At 48.7% G+C, this 16,130-nt stretch overlaps 1 protein-coding gene across 1 annotated transcript; it reads right to left on the bottom strand.

Moving 5' to 3' along the window:
• Positions 1-14,319: 14,319 nt before the first annotated feature.
• LOC140214464 (uncharacterized) lies at positions 14,320-15,858 on the bottom strand. The gene is made up of 3 exons (XM_072285823.1): positions 15,675-15,858; positions 15,464-15,534; positions 14,320-15,214 (listed from the first exon to the last, which is right to left on the bottom strand). The coding sequence occupies exons 1-3, from the start codon at positions 15,856-15,858 to the stop codon at positions 14,363-14,365; spliced, it is 1,107 nt and encodes a 368-aa protein (XP_072141924.1). The 3' UTR covers positions 14,320-14,362.
• Between the last annotated feature and the right edge of the window lie 272 nt (positions 15,859-16,130).

Raw genomic sequence — 16,130 nt, 5'->3', positions numbered from 1 at the left:
ACGGATTTGTGCGAAAACGCGTTTTAAGCATGCACATGCATCTTTTGGTAGACGCGGATGAAGTTTTCTGCAAAACCACAAGATGGGCATGCAAATGGTGCTTTTGGCAGAACGCGCACGTGGATTTCTACCAAACGACGTGCTAAGCATGCCGATGCTGCTCCTTTTAGCACCCGCGCACGCATTTGTGCGAAAACGCGTTTTAAGCATGCACATGCATCTTTTGGTAGACGCGGATGAAGTTTTCTGCAAAACCACAAGATGTGCATGCAAATGGTGCTTTTGGCAGAACGCGCGCGTGGATTTCTACCAAACGACGTGCTAAGCATGCCGATGCTGCTCTTTTTAGCACCCGCGCACGCATTTGTGCGAAAACGCGTTTTAAGCATGCACATGCATCTTTTGGTAGATGCGGATGAAATTTTCTGCAAAACCACAAGATGTTCATGCAAATGGTGCTTTTTGCAGAACGCGCACGTGGATTTCTACCAAACGACGTGCTAAGCATGCCGATGCTGCTCTTTTTAGCACCCGCGCGCGCATTTGTGCGAAAACGCGTTTTAAGCATGCACATGCATCTTTTGGTAGACGCGGATGAAGTTTTCTGCAAAACCACAAGATGTGCATGCAAATGGTGCTTTTTGCAGAACGCGCACGTGGATTTCTACCAAACGACGTGCTAAGCATGCCGATGCTGCTCTTTTTAGCACCCGCGCACGGATTTGTGCGAAAACGCGTTTTAAGCATGCACATGCATCTTTTGGTAGACGCGGATGAAGTTTTCTGCAAAACCACAAGATGTGCATGCAAATGGTGCTTTTGGCAGAACGCGCACGTGGATTTCTACCAAACGACGTGCTAAGCATGCCGATGCTGCTCTTTTTAGCACCCGCGCACGCATTTGTGCGAAAACGCGTTTTAAGCATGCACATGCATCTTTTGGTAGACGCGGATGAAGTTTTCTGCAAAACCACAAGATGGGCATGCAAATGGTGCTTTTGGCAGAACGCGCACGTGGATTTCTACCAAACGACGTGCTAAGCATGCCGATGCTGCTCCTTTTAGCACCCGCGCACGCATTTGTGCGAAAACGCGTTTTAAGCATGCACATGCATCTTTTGGTAGACGCGGATGAAGTTTTCTGCAAAACCACAAGATGTGCATGCAAATGGTGCTTTTGGCAGAACGCGCGCGTGGATTTCTACCAAACGACGTGCTAAGCATGCCGATGCTGCTCTTTTTAGCACCCGCGCACGCATTTGTGCGAAAACGCGTTTTAAGCATGCACATGCATCTTTTGGTAGATGCGGATGAAGTTTTCTGCAAAACCACAAGATGTTCATGCAAATGGTGCTTTTTGCAGAACGCGCACGTGGATTTCTACCAAACGACGTGCTAAGCATGCCGATGCTGCTCTTTTTAGCACCCGCGCGCGCATTTGTGCGAAAACGCGTTTTAAGCATGCACATGCATCTTTTGGTAGACGCGGATGAAGTTTTCTGCAAAACCACAAGATGTGCATGCAAATGGTGCTTTTTGCAGAACGCGCACGTGGATTTCTACCAAACGACGTGCTAAGCATGCCGATGCTGCTCTTTTTAGCACCCGCGCACGGATTTGTGCGAAAACGCGTTTTAAGCATGCACATGCATCTTTTGGTAGACGCGGATGAAGTTTTCTGCAAAACCACAACATGTGCATGCAAATGGTGCTTTTGGCAGAACGCGCACGTGGATTTCTACCAAACGACGTGCTAAGCATGCCGATGCTGCTCTTTTTAGCACCCGCGCACGCATTTGTGCGAAAACGCGTTTTAAGCATGCACATGCATCTTTTGGTAGACGCGGATGAAGTTTTCTGCAAAACCACAAGATGTGCATGCAAATAGTGCTTTTGGCAGAACGCGCTCGTGGATTTCTACCAAACGACGTGCTAAGCATGCCGATGCTGCTCTTTTTAGCACCCGCGCACGGATTTGTGCGAAAACGCGTTTTAAGCATGCACTGCATCTTTTGGTAGACGCGGATGAAGTTTTCTGCAAAACCACAAGATGTGCATGCAAATGGTGCTTTTGGCAGAACGCGCACGTGGATTTCTTCCAAACGACGTGCTAAGCATGCCGATGCTGCTCTTTTTAGCACCCGCGCACGGATTTGTGCGAAAACGCGTTTTAAGCATGCACATGCATCTTTTGGTAGACGCGGATGAAGTTTTCTGCAAAACCACAAGATGGGCATGCAAATGGTGCTTTTGGCAGAACGCGCACGTGGATTTCTACCAAACGACGTGCTAAGCATGCCGATGCTGCTCTTTTTAGCACCCGCGCACGGATTTGTGCGAAACCGCGTTTTAAGCATGCACATGCATCTTTTGGTAGACGCGGATGAAGTTTTCTGCAAAACCACAAGATGTGCATGCAAATGGTGCTTTTTGCAGAACGCGCACGTGGATTTCTACCAAACGACGTGCTAAGGATGCCGATGCTACTCTTTTTAGCACCCGCGCGCGCATTTGTGCGAAAACGCGTTTTAAGCATGCACATGCATCTTTTGGTAGACGCGGATGAAGTTTTCTGCAAAACCACAACATGTGCATGCAAATGGTGCTTTTTGCAGAACGCGCACGTGGATTTCTACCAAACGACGTGCTAAGCATGCCGATGCTGCTCTTTTTAGCACCCGCGCGCGCATTGTGCGAAAACGCGTTTTAAGCATGCACATGCATCTTTTGGTAGACGCGGATGAAGTTTTCTGCAAAACCACAAGATGTGCACGCAAATGGTGCTTTTTGCAGAACGCGCACGTGGATTTCTACCAAACGACGTGCTAAGCATGCCGATGCTGCTCTTTTTAGCACCCGCGCACGGATTTGTGCGAAAACGCGTTTTAAGCATGCACATGCATCTTTTGGTAGACGCGGATGAAGTTTTCTGCAAAACCACAAGATGTGCATGCAAATGGTGCTTTTGGCAGAACGCGCACGTGGACTTCTACCAAACGACGTGCTAAGCATGCCGATGCTGCTCTTTTTAGCACCCGCGCACGGATTTGTGCGAAAACGCGTTTTAAGCATGCACATGCATCTTTTGGTAGACGCGGATGAAGTTTTCTGCAAAACCACAAGATGTGCATGCAAATGGTGCTTTTGGCAGAACGCGCACGTGGATTTCTACCAAACGACGTGCTAAACATGCCGATGCTGCTCTTTTTAGCACCCGCGCACGGATTTGTGCGAAAACGCGTTTTAAGCATGCACATGCATCTTTTGGTAGACGCGGATGAAGTTTTCTGCAAAACCACAAGATGTGCATGCAAATGGTGCTTTTGGCAGAACGCGCACGTGGATTTCTACCAAACGACGTGCTAAGCATGCCGATGCTGCTCTTTTTAGCACCCGCGCACGGATTTGTGCGAAAACGCATTTTAAGCATGCACATGCATCTTTTGGTAGACGCGGATGAAGTTTTCTGCAAAACCACAAGATGTGCATGCAAATGGTGCTTTTGGCAGAACGCGCACGTGGATTTCTACCAAACAACGTGCTAAGCATGCCGATGCTGCTCTTTTTAGCACCCGCGCACGCATTTGTGCGAAAACGCGTTTTAAGCATGCACATGCATCTTTTGGTAGATGCGGATGAAGTTTTCTGCAAAACCACAAGATGTGCATGCAAATGGTGCTTTTTGCAGAACGCGCACGTGGATTTCTACCAAACGACGTGCTAAGCATGCCGATGCTGCTCTTTTTAGCACCTGCGCGCGCATTTGTGCGAAAACGCGTTTTAAGCATGCACATGCATCTTTTGGTAGACGCGGATGAAGTTTTCTGCAAAACCACAAGATGTGCATGCAAATGGTGCTTTTTGCAGAACGCGCACGTGCATTTCTACCAAACGACGTGCTAAGCATGCCGATGCTGCTCTTTTTAGCACCCGCGCACGGATTTGTGCGAAAACGCGTTTTAAGCATGCACATGCATCTTTTGGTAGACGCGGATGAAGTTTTCTGCAAAACCACAAGATGTGCATGCAAATGGTGCTTTTGGCAGAACGCGCACGTGGATTTCTACCAAACGACGTGCTAAGCATGCCGATGCTGCTCTTGTTAGCACCCGCGCACGGATTTGTGCGAAAACGCGTTTTAAGCATGCACATGCATCTTTTGGTAGACGCGGATAAAGTTTTCTGCAAAACCACAAGATGTGCATGCAAATGGTGCTTTTGGCAGAACGCGCACGTGGATTTCTACCAAACGACGTGCTGCTCTTTTTAGCACCCGCGCACGGATTTGTGCGAAAACGCGTTTTAAGCATGCACATGCATCTTTTGGTAGACGCGGATGAAGTTTTCTGCAAAACCACAAGATGTGCATGCAAATGGTGCTTTTTGCAGAACGCGCACGTGGATTTCTACCAAACGACGTGCTAAGCATGCCGATGCTGCTCTTTTTAGCACCCGCGCACGGATTTGTGCGAAAACGCGTTTTAAGCATGCACATGCATCTTTTGGTAGACGCGGATGAAGTTTTCTGCAAAAGCACAAGATGTGCATGCAAATGGTGCTTTTGGCAGAACGCGCACGTGGATTTCTACCAAACGACGTGCTAAGCATGCCGATGCTGCTCTTTTTGGCACCCGCGCCCGGATTTGTGCGAAAACGCGTTTTAAGCATGCACATGCATCTTTTGGTAGACGCGGATGAAGTTTTCTGCAAAACCACAAGATGTGCATGCAAATGGTGCTTTTGGCAGAACGCGCACGTGGATTTCTACCAAACGACGTGCTAAGCATGCCGATGCTGCTCTTTTTAGCACCCGCGCACGCATTTGTGCGAAAACGCGTTTTAAGCATGCACATGCATCTTTTGGTAGACGCGGATGAAGTTTTCTGCAAAACCACAAGATGTGCATGCAAATGGTGCTTTTGGCAGAACGCGCACGTGGATTTCTACCAAACGACGTGCTAAGCATGCCGATGCTGCTGTTTTTAGCACCAGCGCACGGATTTGTGCGAAAACGCGTTTTAAGCATGCACATGCATCTTTTGGTAGACGCGGATGAAGTTTTCTGCAAAACCACAAGATGTGCATGCAAATGGTGCTTTTGGCAGAACGCGCACGTGGATTTCTACCAAACGACGTGCTAAGCATGCCGATGCTGCTCTTTTTAGCACCCGCGCACGGATTTGTGCGAAAACGCGTTTTAAGCATGCACATGCATCTTTTGGTAGACGCGGATGAAGTTTTCTGCAAAACCACAAGATGTGCATGCAAATGGTGCTTTTTGCAGAACGCGCACGTGGATTTCTACCAAACGACGTGCTAAGCATGCCGATGCTACTCTTTTTAGCACCCGCGCACGGATTTGTGCGAAAACGCGTTTTAAGCATGCACATGCATCTTTTGGTAGACGCGGATGAAGTTTTCTGCAAAACCACAACATGTGCATGCAAATGGTGCTTTTTGCAGAACGCGCACGTGGATTTCTACCAAACGACGTGCTAAGCATGCCGATGCTGCTCTTTTTAGCACCCGCGCACGGATTTGTGCGAAAACGCGTTTTAAGCATGCACATGCATCTTTTGGTAGACGCGGATGAAGTTTTCTGCAAAACCACAAGATGTGCATGCAAATGGTGCTTTTGGCAGAACGCGCACGTGGATTTCTTCCAAACGACGTGCTAAGCATGCCGATGCTGCTCCTTTTAGCACCCGCGCACGCATTTGTGCGAAAACGCGTTTTAAGCATGCACATGCATCTTTTGGTAGATGCGGATGAAGTTTTCTGCAAAACCACAAGATGTGCATGCAAATGGTGCTTTTTGCAGAACGCGCACGTGGATTTCTACCAAACGACGTGCTAAGCATGCCGATGCTGCTCTTTTTAGCACCCGCGCGCGCATTTGTGCGAAAACGCGTTTTAAGCATGCACATGCATCTTTTGGTAGACGCGGATGAAGTTTTCTGCAAAACCACAAGATGTGCATGCAAATGGTGCTTTTTGCAGAACGCGCACGTGGATTTCTACCAAACGACGTGCTAAGCATGCCGATGCTGCTCTTTTTAGCACCCGCGCACGGATTTGTGCGAAAACGCGTTTTAAGCATGCACATGCATCTTTTGGTAGACGCGGATGAAGTTTTCTGCAAAACCACAAGATGTGCATGCAAATGGTGCTTTTGGCAGAACGCGCACGTGGATTTCTACCAAACGACGTGCTAAGCATGCCGATGCTGCTCTTTTTAGCACCCGCGCACGGATTTGTGCGAAAACGCGTTTTAAGCATGCACATGCATCTTTTGGTAGACGCGGATGAAGTTTTCTGCAAAACCACAAGATGTGCATGCAAATGGTGCTTTTGGCAGAACGCGCACGTGGATTTCTACCAAACGACGTGCTAAGCATGCCGATGCTGCTCTTTTTAGCACCCGCGCACGCATTTGTGCGAAAACGCGTTTTAAGCATGCACATGCATCTTTTGGTAGACGCGGATGAAGTTTTCTGCAAAACCACAAGATGTGCATGCAAATGGTGCTTTTGGCAGAACGCGCACGTGGATTTCTACCAAACGACGTGCTAAGCATGCCGATGCTGCTGTTTTTAGCACCCGCGCACGGATTTGTGCGAAAACGCGTTTTAAGCATGCACATGCATCTTTTGGTAGACGCGGATGAAGTTTTCTGCAAAACCACACGATGTGCATGCAAATGGTGCTTTTGGCAGAACGCGGACGTGGATTTCTACCAAACGACGTGCTAAGCTTGCCGATGCTGCTCTTTTTAGCACCCGTGCACGCATTTGTGCGAAAACGCGTTTTAAGCATGCACATGCATCTTTTGGTAGACGCGGATGAAGTTTTCTGCAAAACCACAAGATGTGCATGCAAATGGTGCTTTTGGCAGAACGCGCACGTGGATTTCTACCAAACGACGTGCTAAGCATGCCGATGCTGCTCTTTTTAGCACCCGCGCACGGATTTGTGCGAAAACGCGTTTTAAGCATGCACATGCATCTTTTGGTAGACGCGGATGAAGTTTTCTGCAAAACCACAAGATGTGCATGCAAATGGTGCTTTTGGCAGAACGCGCACGTGGATTTCTACCAAACGACGTGCTAAGCATGCCGATGCTGCTCTTTTTAGCACCCGCGCACGCATTTGTGCGAAAACGCGTTTTAAGCATGCACATGCATCTTTTGGTAGACGCGGATGAAGTTTTCTGCAAAACCACAACATGTGCATGCAAATGGTGCTTTTGGCAGAACGCGCTCGTGGATTTCTACCAAACGACGTGCTAAGCATGCCGATGCTGCTCTTTTTAGCACCCGCGCACGGATATTTGTGCGAAAACGCGTTTTAAGCATGCACATGCATCTTTTGGTAGACGCGGATGAAGTTTTCTGCAAAACCACAAGATGTGCATGCAAATGGTGCTTTTTGCAGAACGCGCACGTGGATTTCTACCAAACGACGTGCTAAGCATGCCGATGCTACTCTTTTTAGCACCCGCGCACGGATTTGTGCGAAAACGCGTTTTAAGCATGCACATGCATCTTTTGGTAGACGCGGATGAAGTTTTCTGCAAAACCACAACATGTGCATGCAAATGGTGCTTTTTGCAGAACGCGCACGTGGATTTCTACCAAACGACGTGCTAAGCATGCCGATGCTGCTCTTTTTAGCACCCGCGCACGGATTTGTGCGAAAACGCGTTTTAAGCATGCACATGCATCTTTTGGTAGACGCGGATGAAGTTTTCTGCAAAACCACAAGATGTGCATGCAAATGGTGCTTTTGGCAGAACGCGCACGTGGATTTCTTCCAAACGACGTGCTAAGCATGCCGATGCTGCTCTTTTTAGCACCCGCGCACGGATTTGTGCGAAAACGCGTTTTAAGCATGCACATGCATCTTTTGGTAGACGCGGATGAAGTTTTCTGCAAAACCACAAGATGGGCATGCAAATGGTGCTTTTTGCAGAACGCGCACGTGGATTTCTACCAAACGACGTGCTAAGCATGCCGATGCTGCTCTTTTTAGCACCCGCGCACGCATTTGTGCGAAAACGCGTTTTAAGCATGCACATGCATCTTTTGGTAGACGCGGATGAAGTTTTCTGCAAAACCACAAGATGGGCATGCAAATGGTGCTTTTGGCAGAACGCGCACGTGGATTTCTACCAAACGACGTGCTAAGCATGCCGATGCTGCTCCTTTTAGCACCCGCGCACGCATTTGTGCGAAAACGCGTTTTAAGCATGCACATGCATCTTTTGGTAGATGCGGATGAAGTTTTCTGCAAAACCACAAGATGTGCATGCAAATGGTGCTTTTTGCAGAACGCGCACGTGGATTTCTACCAAACGACGTGCTAAGCATGCCGATGCTGCTCTTTTTAGCACCCGCGCGCGCATTTGTGCGAAAACGCGTTTTAAGCATGCACATGCATCTTTTGGTAGACGCGGATGAAGTTTTCTGCAAAACCACAAGATGTGCATGCAAATGGTGCTTTTTGCAGAACGCGCACGTGGATTTCTACCAAACGACGTGCTAAGCATGCCGATGCTGCTCTTTTTAGCACCCGCGCACGGATTTGTGCGAAAACGCGTTTTAAGCATGCACATGCATCTTTTGGTAGACGCGGATGAAGTTTTCTGCAAAACCACAAGATGTGCATGCAAATGGTGCTTTTGGCAGAACGCGCACGTGGATTTCTACCAAACGACGTGCTAAGCATGCCGATGCTGCTCTTTTTAGCACCCGCGCACGGATTTGTGCGAAAACGCGTTTTAAGCATGCACATGCATCTTTTGGTAGACGCGGATGAAGTTTTCTGCAAAACCACAAGATGTGCATGCAAATGGTGCTTTTGGCAGAACGCGCACGTGGATTTCTACCAAACGACGTGCTAAGCATGCCGATGCTGCTCTTTTTAGCACCCGCGCACGCATTTGTGCGAAAACGCGTTTTAAGCATGCACATGCATCTTTTGGTAGACGCGGATGAAGTTTTCTGCAAAACCACAAGATGTGCATGCAAATGGTGCTTTTGGCAGAACGCGCACGTGGATTTCTACCAAACGACGTGCTAAGCATGCCGATGCTGCTCTTTTTAGCACCCGCGCACGGATTTGTGCGAAAACGCGTTTTAAGCATGCACATCCATCTTTTGGTAGACGCGGATGAAGTTTTCTGCAAAACCACAAGATGTGCATGCAAATGGTGCTTTTGGCAGAACGCGCACGTGGATTTCTACCAAACGACGTGCTAAGCATGCCGATGCTGCTCCTTTTAGCACCGGCGCACGCATTTGTGCGAAAACGCGTTTTAAGGATGCACATGCATCTTTTCAGTTCAGTTCAGTTCAGTTTATTGTCCTTAAAGACCCCCGGAGGGGGTATTACATAAGGGGTGGGTTTAACATGAGTTCCACATTTGGTACACTTCATAAGTTATATTCAAAGTGATCAATCACACGCTGTAGGAATGAAGACAGGCAAGTGATGCTAACAATGTCAGCAGGAAGGCCGTTCCAGTCTTTAGCTGCTCGAGGAATGAATGAGGCGGAAAAATGAGTGGTTCGGGCACGCGGCCGTGCGACTTGCTGTGGATGACTGGTGCGGTGAGAGATGCGTGCTGCAGGAACGATGTATGGCGCATGATGAAGTGTACTGAAAAAGAACTTGTGATAGAGCTCAAGACTAGCAATGCGTCGGCGATTAGATAGTAATGTTAGTCCGGATTGTTTTTTAAGTGCGGAAATACTGACATCATATGAATATTGTGAGTGAATGAACCTAGTAGCGCGGTTCTGAACAGATTCAAGTGAGGTGATAAGATATGTTTGGTGCGGGCTCCAGATGGCAGATGCATATTCATGTTTTGCCCGAACAAGGGACTTGTAGGCAAGCAGTTTTACGTTTTGAGGTGCCTGGCGGAGATTACGTTTTAAAAAAACCTAGTGTTTTATTAGCAGACGATATGATGTTAGAAATATGTTTATGCCAGGACAGATCATTGCATACAGTGACACCTAGGTATTTATAGGACTCTGCTAGTTCGAGAGGCATGCTTCTAATTTGGTAGGGAAATACCAGGGGATTACTGCTACGAGTGAAAGACATAACTTTACATTTTCGTACATTAGGTTTCATTAACCAATCGTCACACCATGTTAGTATGTTGGTGAGGTCTTTCTGCAGGGCTGTTTGATTGCTGGTGTTACGTACAGTTCGATAAATGACACAGTCATCGGCGAACATTCGGATATTACAGGACACATGTGAAGGTAAGTCATTAATATTGTTACGTAGGAAGACGCAGACGAAAAGCTATGTACAAATATATTTACAAGGAAAATACGCTGCGCTTGGCCAAGAGGCAACAGCCCGCGCTAGCTTCTAATCGTCGTCGTCGTCTTCACACTGCTGGCCTTTCGTGATCGCGCATATTGTGCCGTAGCACTACCCCCGGCTGCAAAAGCGCCGTCCCGGAGCGACTAAAGATCGGACTCGGAAGCAGTGTAGTAGGCCTTGAGCCTACTGACGTGTACGACATCACTAGATGCCACAGGAGAGGACGAGGTTGAGGCCACAGGAGCAATTTCGTAAGTCACAGGCGTCACCTGGCGCAGCACGCGGTAGGGCCCTGTGTATCGCGAAAGGAGCTTCTCTGAACGTCCGACGTGACGAGAGGGCGACCACAGGAGCACGAGCGCACCAGGTGAAAACTGTACGTCACGATGGCGGGCGTTGTACTGACACTGCTGAGTGGTCTGTGAGGCCGTCAGTCGAGCACGGGCAAGCTGGCGTGCATGGTCAGCGAGGGCGATGGCGTCGCGCGCATACTCGCTTGTTGAGACCGCAGCAGGAGGAAGTGCCGTGTCTAGGGGCAAGGTAGGTTCGCGACCGTACAGTAGATAAAAGGGAGAAAATCCGGCGGTGTCGTGCCGGGAAGAATTGTACGCAAATGTTACGTAAGGAAGGGCAATGTCCCAGTCGTGGTGGTCCTTGGAAACGTACTTGGCCAGCATATCGGTAAGAGTACGGTTTAACCGCTCTGTCAGGCCATTGGTTTGAGGATGGTATGAAGTAGTCAGTTTGTGTTGAATGGAGCAGGAACGCACAATGTCAGCGATAACTTTCGAGAGGAAGTTTCGACCACGGTCAGTAAGCAGCTGTCGCGGGGCGCCATGAAGCAAGATAATGTCACGCAAGAGAAAGTCCGCGACGTCAGTGGCGCAGCTGGTAGGGAGAGCCCGAGTGATAGCGTATCGGGTGGCGTAATCAGTCGCGACGGCTACCCATTTGTTCCCAGAAGATGACGTGGGAAAGGGACCGAGCAGGTCTAATCCAACACGAAAGAACGGTTCCACAGGGACGGTGATCGGCTGGAGATGACCGGCAGGTAGCACCTGAGGTGTCTTCCGACGCTGGCAGGGATCACAGGCAGCAACATAGCGTCGAGCGGAGCGAGCGAGACCAGGCCAATAGAAGCGGCGGCGGACGCGGTCGTACGTGCGGGTTACCCCAAGATGTCCTGAAGTGGGTGCGTCATGCATCTCAAAGAGCACAGTCTGTCGTAGCTGTTTTGGCACGACAAGAAGAAGGTCAGAGCCGTCAGGGAGGAAGTTCCTTCGATACAGAATGCCACCCTGGAGGACATATCGGCGAACGGATGCGTCGGTAGGTGTAGAGCGCAGACGCTCGATAAGTGCTCGCAGCGATAGGTCTCGGTACTGCTCATCGGTGATGTTACCGAAGGCAGAGACAGAGAAAATGCCGTTGGCGCTACTACTGTCGGCGTCGTCAGGCTCGTCGACCGGGTAGCGAGACAGGCAGTCAGCGTCCTTGTGTAGTCGGCCAGATTTATAGGTGACAGTATACGAATATTCTTGGAGGCGTAAGGCCCAGCGACCAAGACCCAACACCCCAGCGACATCTTCCTGTGCCGACGCTCCTCGTCCCAACAACACTGCCGATGTTACCAGGATCGTCCGGCGTGAGATCGAGGCCGCCTATCCGGCTGCCTTCGACTCCAGTCCCACCAACACATCTGCAGTCACGGTCTCACTGATCCAGGCAGTTGTCCGCCAGGAGTTTGAAAACATGGGTCTTCACACCGTCTGCTCGGCCCATCGCCCTAATACCCGCCCGGCTTCTTCAATTTCGCCCCGTCCCGCATCTTCTTACCCAGCACCTCCACCAGATATGTTACGTAGGAAGACGCAGACGAAAAGCTATGTACAAATATATTTACAAGGAAAATACGCTGCGCTTGGCCAAGAGGCAACAGCCCGCGCTAGCTTCTAATCGTCGTCGTCGTCTTCACACTGCTGGCCTTTCGTGATCGCGCATATTGTGCCGTAGCAATATATATTAAAAATAATAGAGGGCCAAGAACCGATCCTTGAGGGACGCCTGATGTTACTGGCACAGGGTTAGATAGGTGATTATTTATAATGACAGATTGGGAGCGGTTGCTAAGAAATTCAATGATCCAATTCAAAACATCAGGATGCAAATTAAGTCTTGTAAGTTTCAATATTAGACGTTGATGAGGTACTTTATCGAAGGCCTTAGAGAAATCCAGGAAAATTGCGTCAGTCTGTATGTTACTGTCAAGGTTAGTGTGAACATCGTGCAGGAAAATGGCCAGCTGTGTTTCACAGGAGAAACCTTTGCGGAATCCGTGCTGGGCGGGATGGAAAAAGTGATTCAAGTCAAGAAAATTCATGATAAGAGAGTAGATGACATGTTCCATGATTTTGCAGGGGACACTTGTTAGGGAGATGGGGCGGTAGTTAAGAGGCGAGTTTCTGTTACCTGATTTGTGAACTGGAACGACCTTCCCAATTTTCCAGTCATCTGGAATGGAACCTGAAGAAAGGGACTGGGCAAATATCAAGGACAAATAGGCTGCAGAAATAAGCTTAGTGTTTTTTAAAATTTTTGGGTTAATCTCGTCTATGCCGGAAGATGATGAACACTTGATTTTGTCAATGATCGCACAAATACCGTCTGCATTGAAAGCAATGGCTGGCATTGACGAGTTTATACTAAGCGATGACGAAATGGGAGGTTCATCAGATTCGTTAGTGAACACAGAAGCAAAGGCCGAATTGAACACGTCGGCGCAATCGGAATCATTCATAATTTCGTTCGATTCGTTAGTTATCTTAATAGTGCGCGTTTCGCTATCGTTTATAACTCTCCAAAATTGCCTCGGGTTATTGATTAATAGGTTTGGTAGATTATTGTGATAAAAGGAGTGTTTAGCGTGACGCAGTGCGTCGACGTAGCTCTGTTCGGCTTCATAATATTTATCCCATGCGCATGGGCGTCCTCTCTGTTTGGCGGCGCGATACAGACGCTTTTTTTTGTTTTCTAGGCGTTTTAAGGCCTTTGTGAACCATGGTTTTTGCTGATAAGAACGAAAGGTAACTTTAGGAATGAATTTATGTGCAAGATCACTTAGTTTGTTTTTGAAGCGTGTCCAATTGCTGTTAACGGAATGGTTTTGAAAAGTGGATTCGAATATAGGAAAGAATGTATTCATAGCTTCAGTTATAGCTCCGTAATTTCCTTTGTCGTATAGACATATTGTTTTCCTAAAGGTATCCCGTGCCAACAAATTGAACGAAAAAGTGGCATGGATGACTTTATGATCACTGATCTCAGGTAAGTAAGAAATGGATGAAAGGCTGTCAGGGTGGTCGGTTAGTACGAGATCGAGGACGTTAGCAGTTTGCTGCGAAATCCGGGTTGGTTCAGTTACTAGCTGGGAAAGGTTAAAGTTAAGGCAGAAATCAACAAAATTTTTGGCCTCTGTGTGTCCGGATACCGAGAATGATTGTATGGTACGCCAGTCTATTTGTGGGAAGTTAAAGTCACCGAAGAGCAGGATTTGCGCGGTTCGGTGGGTGGTTACCAGTTCGCTTATGACGTTGTTAAGTTGATGGCAGAAATCAGGAGTAGCACTGGGCGGTCTGTAACAGATACCAAGTAGCACTTTTTTTGGATAAGTATGCATTATGACCCATAACATCTCAAGATCTGATGTGACGTTAATTAGCGAGCATGGCAACTGCTCACGAACAGCGACTAGCACACCACCACCACGGGTTCCTGCGCGGTCGTTCCGATAGAGGCAGAAACCGGGCAGGTCGGCTAGAACTTCGCTATCAGTAACGGCGCTGCTCAGCCATGTCTCAGTTAGTAATAGTACGTTGCTACCGGTAGATGAAACTATGTTCGACACCAATTCACGCTTTGGCAGGAAACTGCGCACGTTCGTGTATATTACAGAAAGCGAAGCGCTATCTGTGGAGCAAGTTGGTGTTATGTTATTTTTCTGTTTGGGGTGATGTAGCTGCTATGACAACTCTTTGACACTACTCGAGGCGGCATCAAAGGTGTATCTTCTGGAACCAATGAACAAGGTCTTAAAGCGGAGTGAAAACGGAACGCCTTTACCTTTTGCGAAAGCAACGAGATGTTTTCGGGAATTTCGTACTGATCGCGAAAAGTCCTCGCTAATACTGTAGTCAGTGCCCTTAAGCTTTCGGCCACTCGAAAGGATGTTAACTTTGGTTTTATGGAAAGTAAATTTTGCTATGAGGGGGCGAGAGTGATTGGGGGAGTGACGACCGATGCGATGTGCACGTTCTATTTCTTTAGGGTCGATGGTTAGTTGCAACCTATCGCGGCAAAGTTCCACAATCAATCTTTCGGAGTCGGCAGTGGTTTCCGAGCTGGAAGGGTCAGGAATGCCGTAAAAAATTAGGTTGTCCCGCCGTGAGCGATTTTCGGCATCGTCGATACGTGCTTCGAGCTCGGAAATGCGAAAAATAGCCTGTTCAGTCGTGGTGCGCATTGCATCCACTTCGCTTCGAATGGGCAAAAGTGTCTGGTAGTGACTCTCAAGATCATTCATTCGTTTGCTTAGATCAGTAATTGCTTTATCGGTAGAAGTAAGTTGCGACTTAAGACCATGAATTTCAGTGATCAGCTGGTTCTGACCGGCGGTTAGTTTTCGCAATTCGGTTATTAGGTTTTCAGGAATGTTAGGACCCGGGTTTATTTCCACATCCCCGGCCAAAATCAGCAAGGCATGAATAATATGAGCACATTCGACAGCAATGGCGGCACAGCAGTGCGGGCTCGGCAACTGCATCAGGAAATAATTGCTAGATTTTTTAGCAAAGAGAGCGTATGGTTGACTAACCTGTATTGCAAGAGCAAATGGTTTAGCGAGCTGTGCAGATGCGCAGTCGCCGAGCCCACAAAGCTGTGTCGACGGCCGCCCCCAGTTTATATCTGGTGAATGCGTTGCTGTTGCTGACGATGGGGATTGCCACCCCGACTGAGGACCACCGGCCGCCACTTCTTCTGTTGGATGTCCGGGTATGTCCCATCGCTGGTACGGAAAACCTGGATGTTGGCTGGCTCGTTTCCTTGGCAGTCGACCACGCACCTCGACGAAGCTGACGTAGGAGCAGCGGTTATCGTAGGCAGCGGGAAATGCACAGTAGCGAAGGTGATGATCTGCATTGCAAGAGCAAATGGTTTAGCGAGCTGTGCAGATGCGCAGTCGCCGAGCCCACAAAGCTGTGTCGACGGCCGCCCCCAGTTTATATCTGGTGAATGCGTTGCTGTTGCTGACGATGGGGATTGCCATCCCCGACCGAGGACCACCGGCCGCCACTTCTGTTGGATGTCCGGGTATGTCGCATCGCTGGTACGGAAAACCTGGATGTTGGCTGGCTCGTTTCCTTGGCAGTCGACCACGCACCTCGACGAAGCTGACGTAGGAGCAGCGGTTATCGTAGGCAGCAGGAAATGCACAGTAGCGAAGGTGATGATCTGCATTGCAAGAGCAAATGGTTTAGCGAGCTGTGCAGATGCGCAGTCGCCGAGGATGCGCAGTCGCGGATGAAGTTTTCTGCAAAACCACAAGATGTGCATGCAAATGGTGCTTTTGGCAGAACGCGCACGTGGATTTCTACCAAACGACGTGCTAAGCATGCCGATGCTGCTCTTTTTAGCACCCGCGCACGCATTTGTGCGAAAACGCGTTTTAAGCATGCACATGCATCTTTTGGTAGACGCGGATGAAGTTTTCTGCAAAACCACAAGATGTG

The sequence above is a fragment of the Dermacentor andersoni genome, unplaced genomic scaffold (genome assembly GCF_023375885.2).
Source record: "Dermacentor andersoni unplaced genomic scaffold, qqDerAnde1_hic_scaffold ctg00000066.1, whole genome shotgun sequence".
NCBI lineage: Eukaryota > Metazoa > Arthropoda > Arachnida > Ixodida > Ixodidae > Dermacentor > Dermacentor andersoni.
This window is presented reverse-complemented; position numbering and strand designations above follow the sequence as displayed.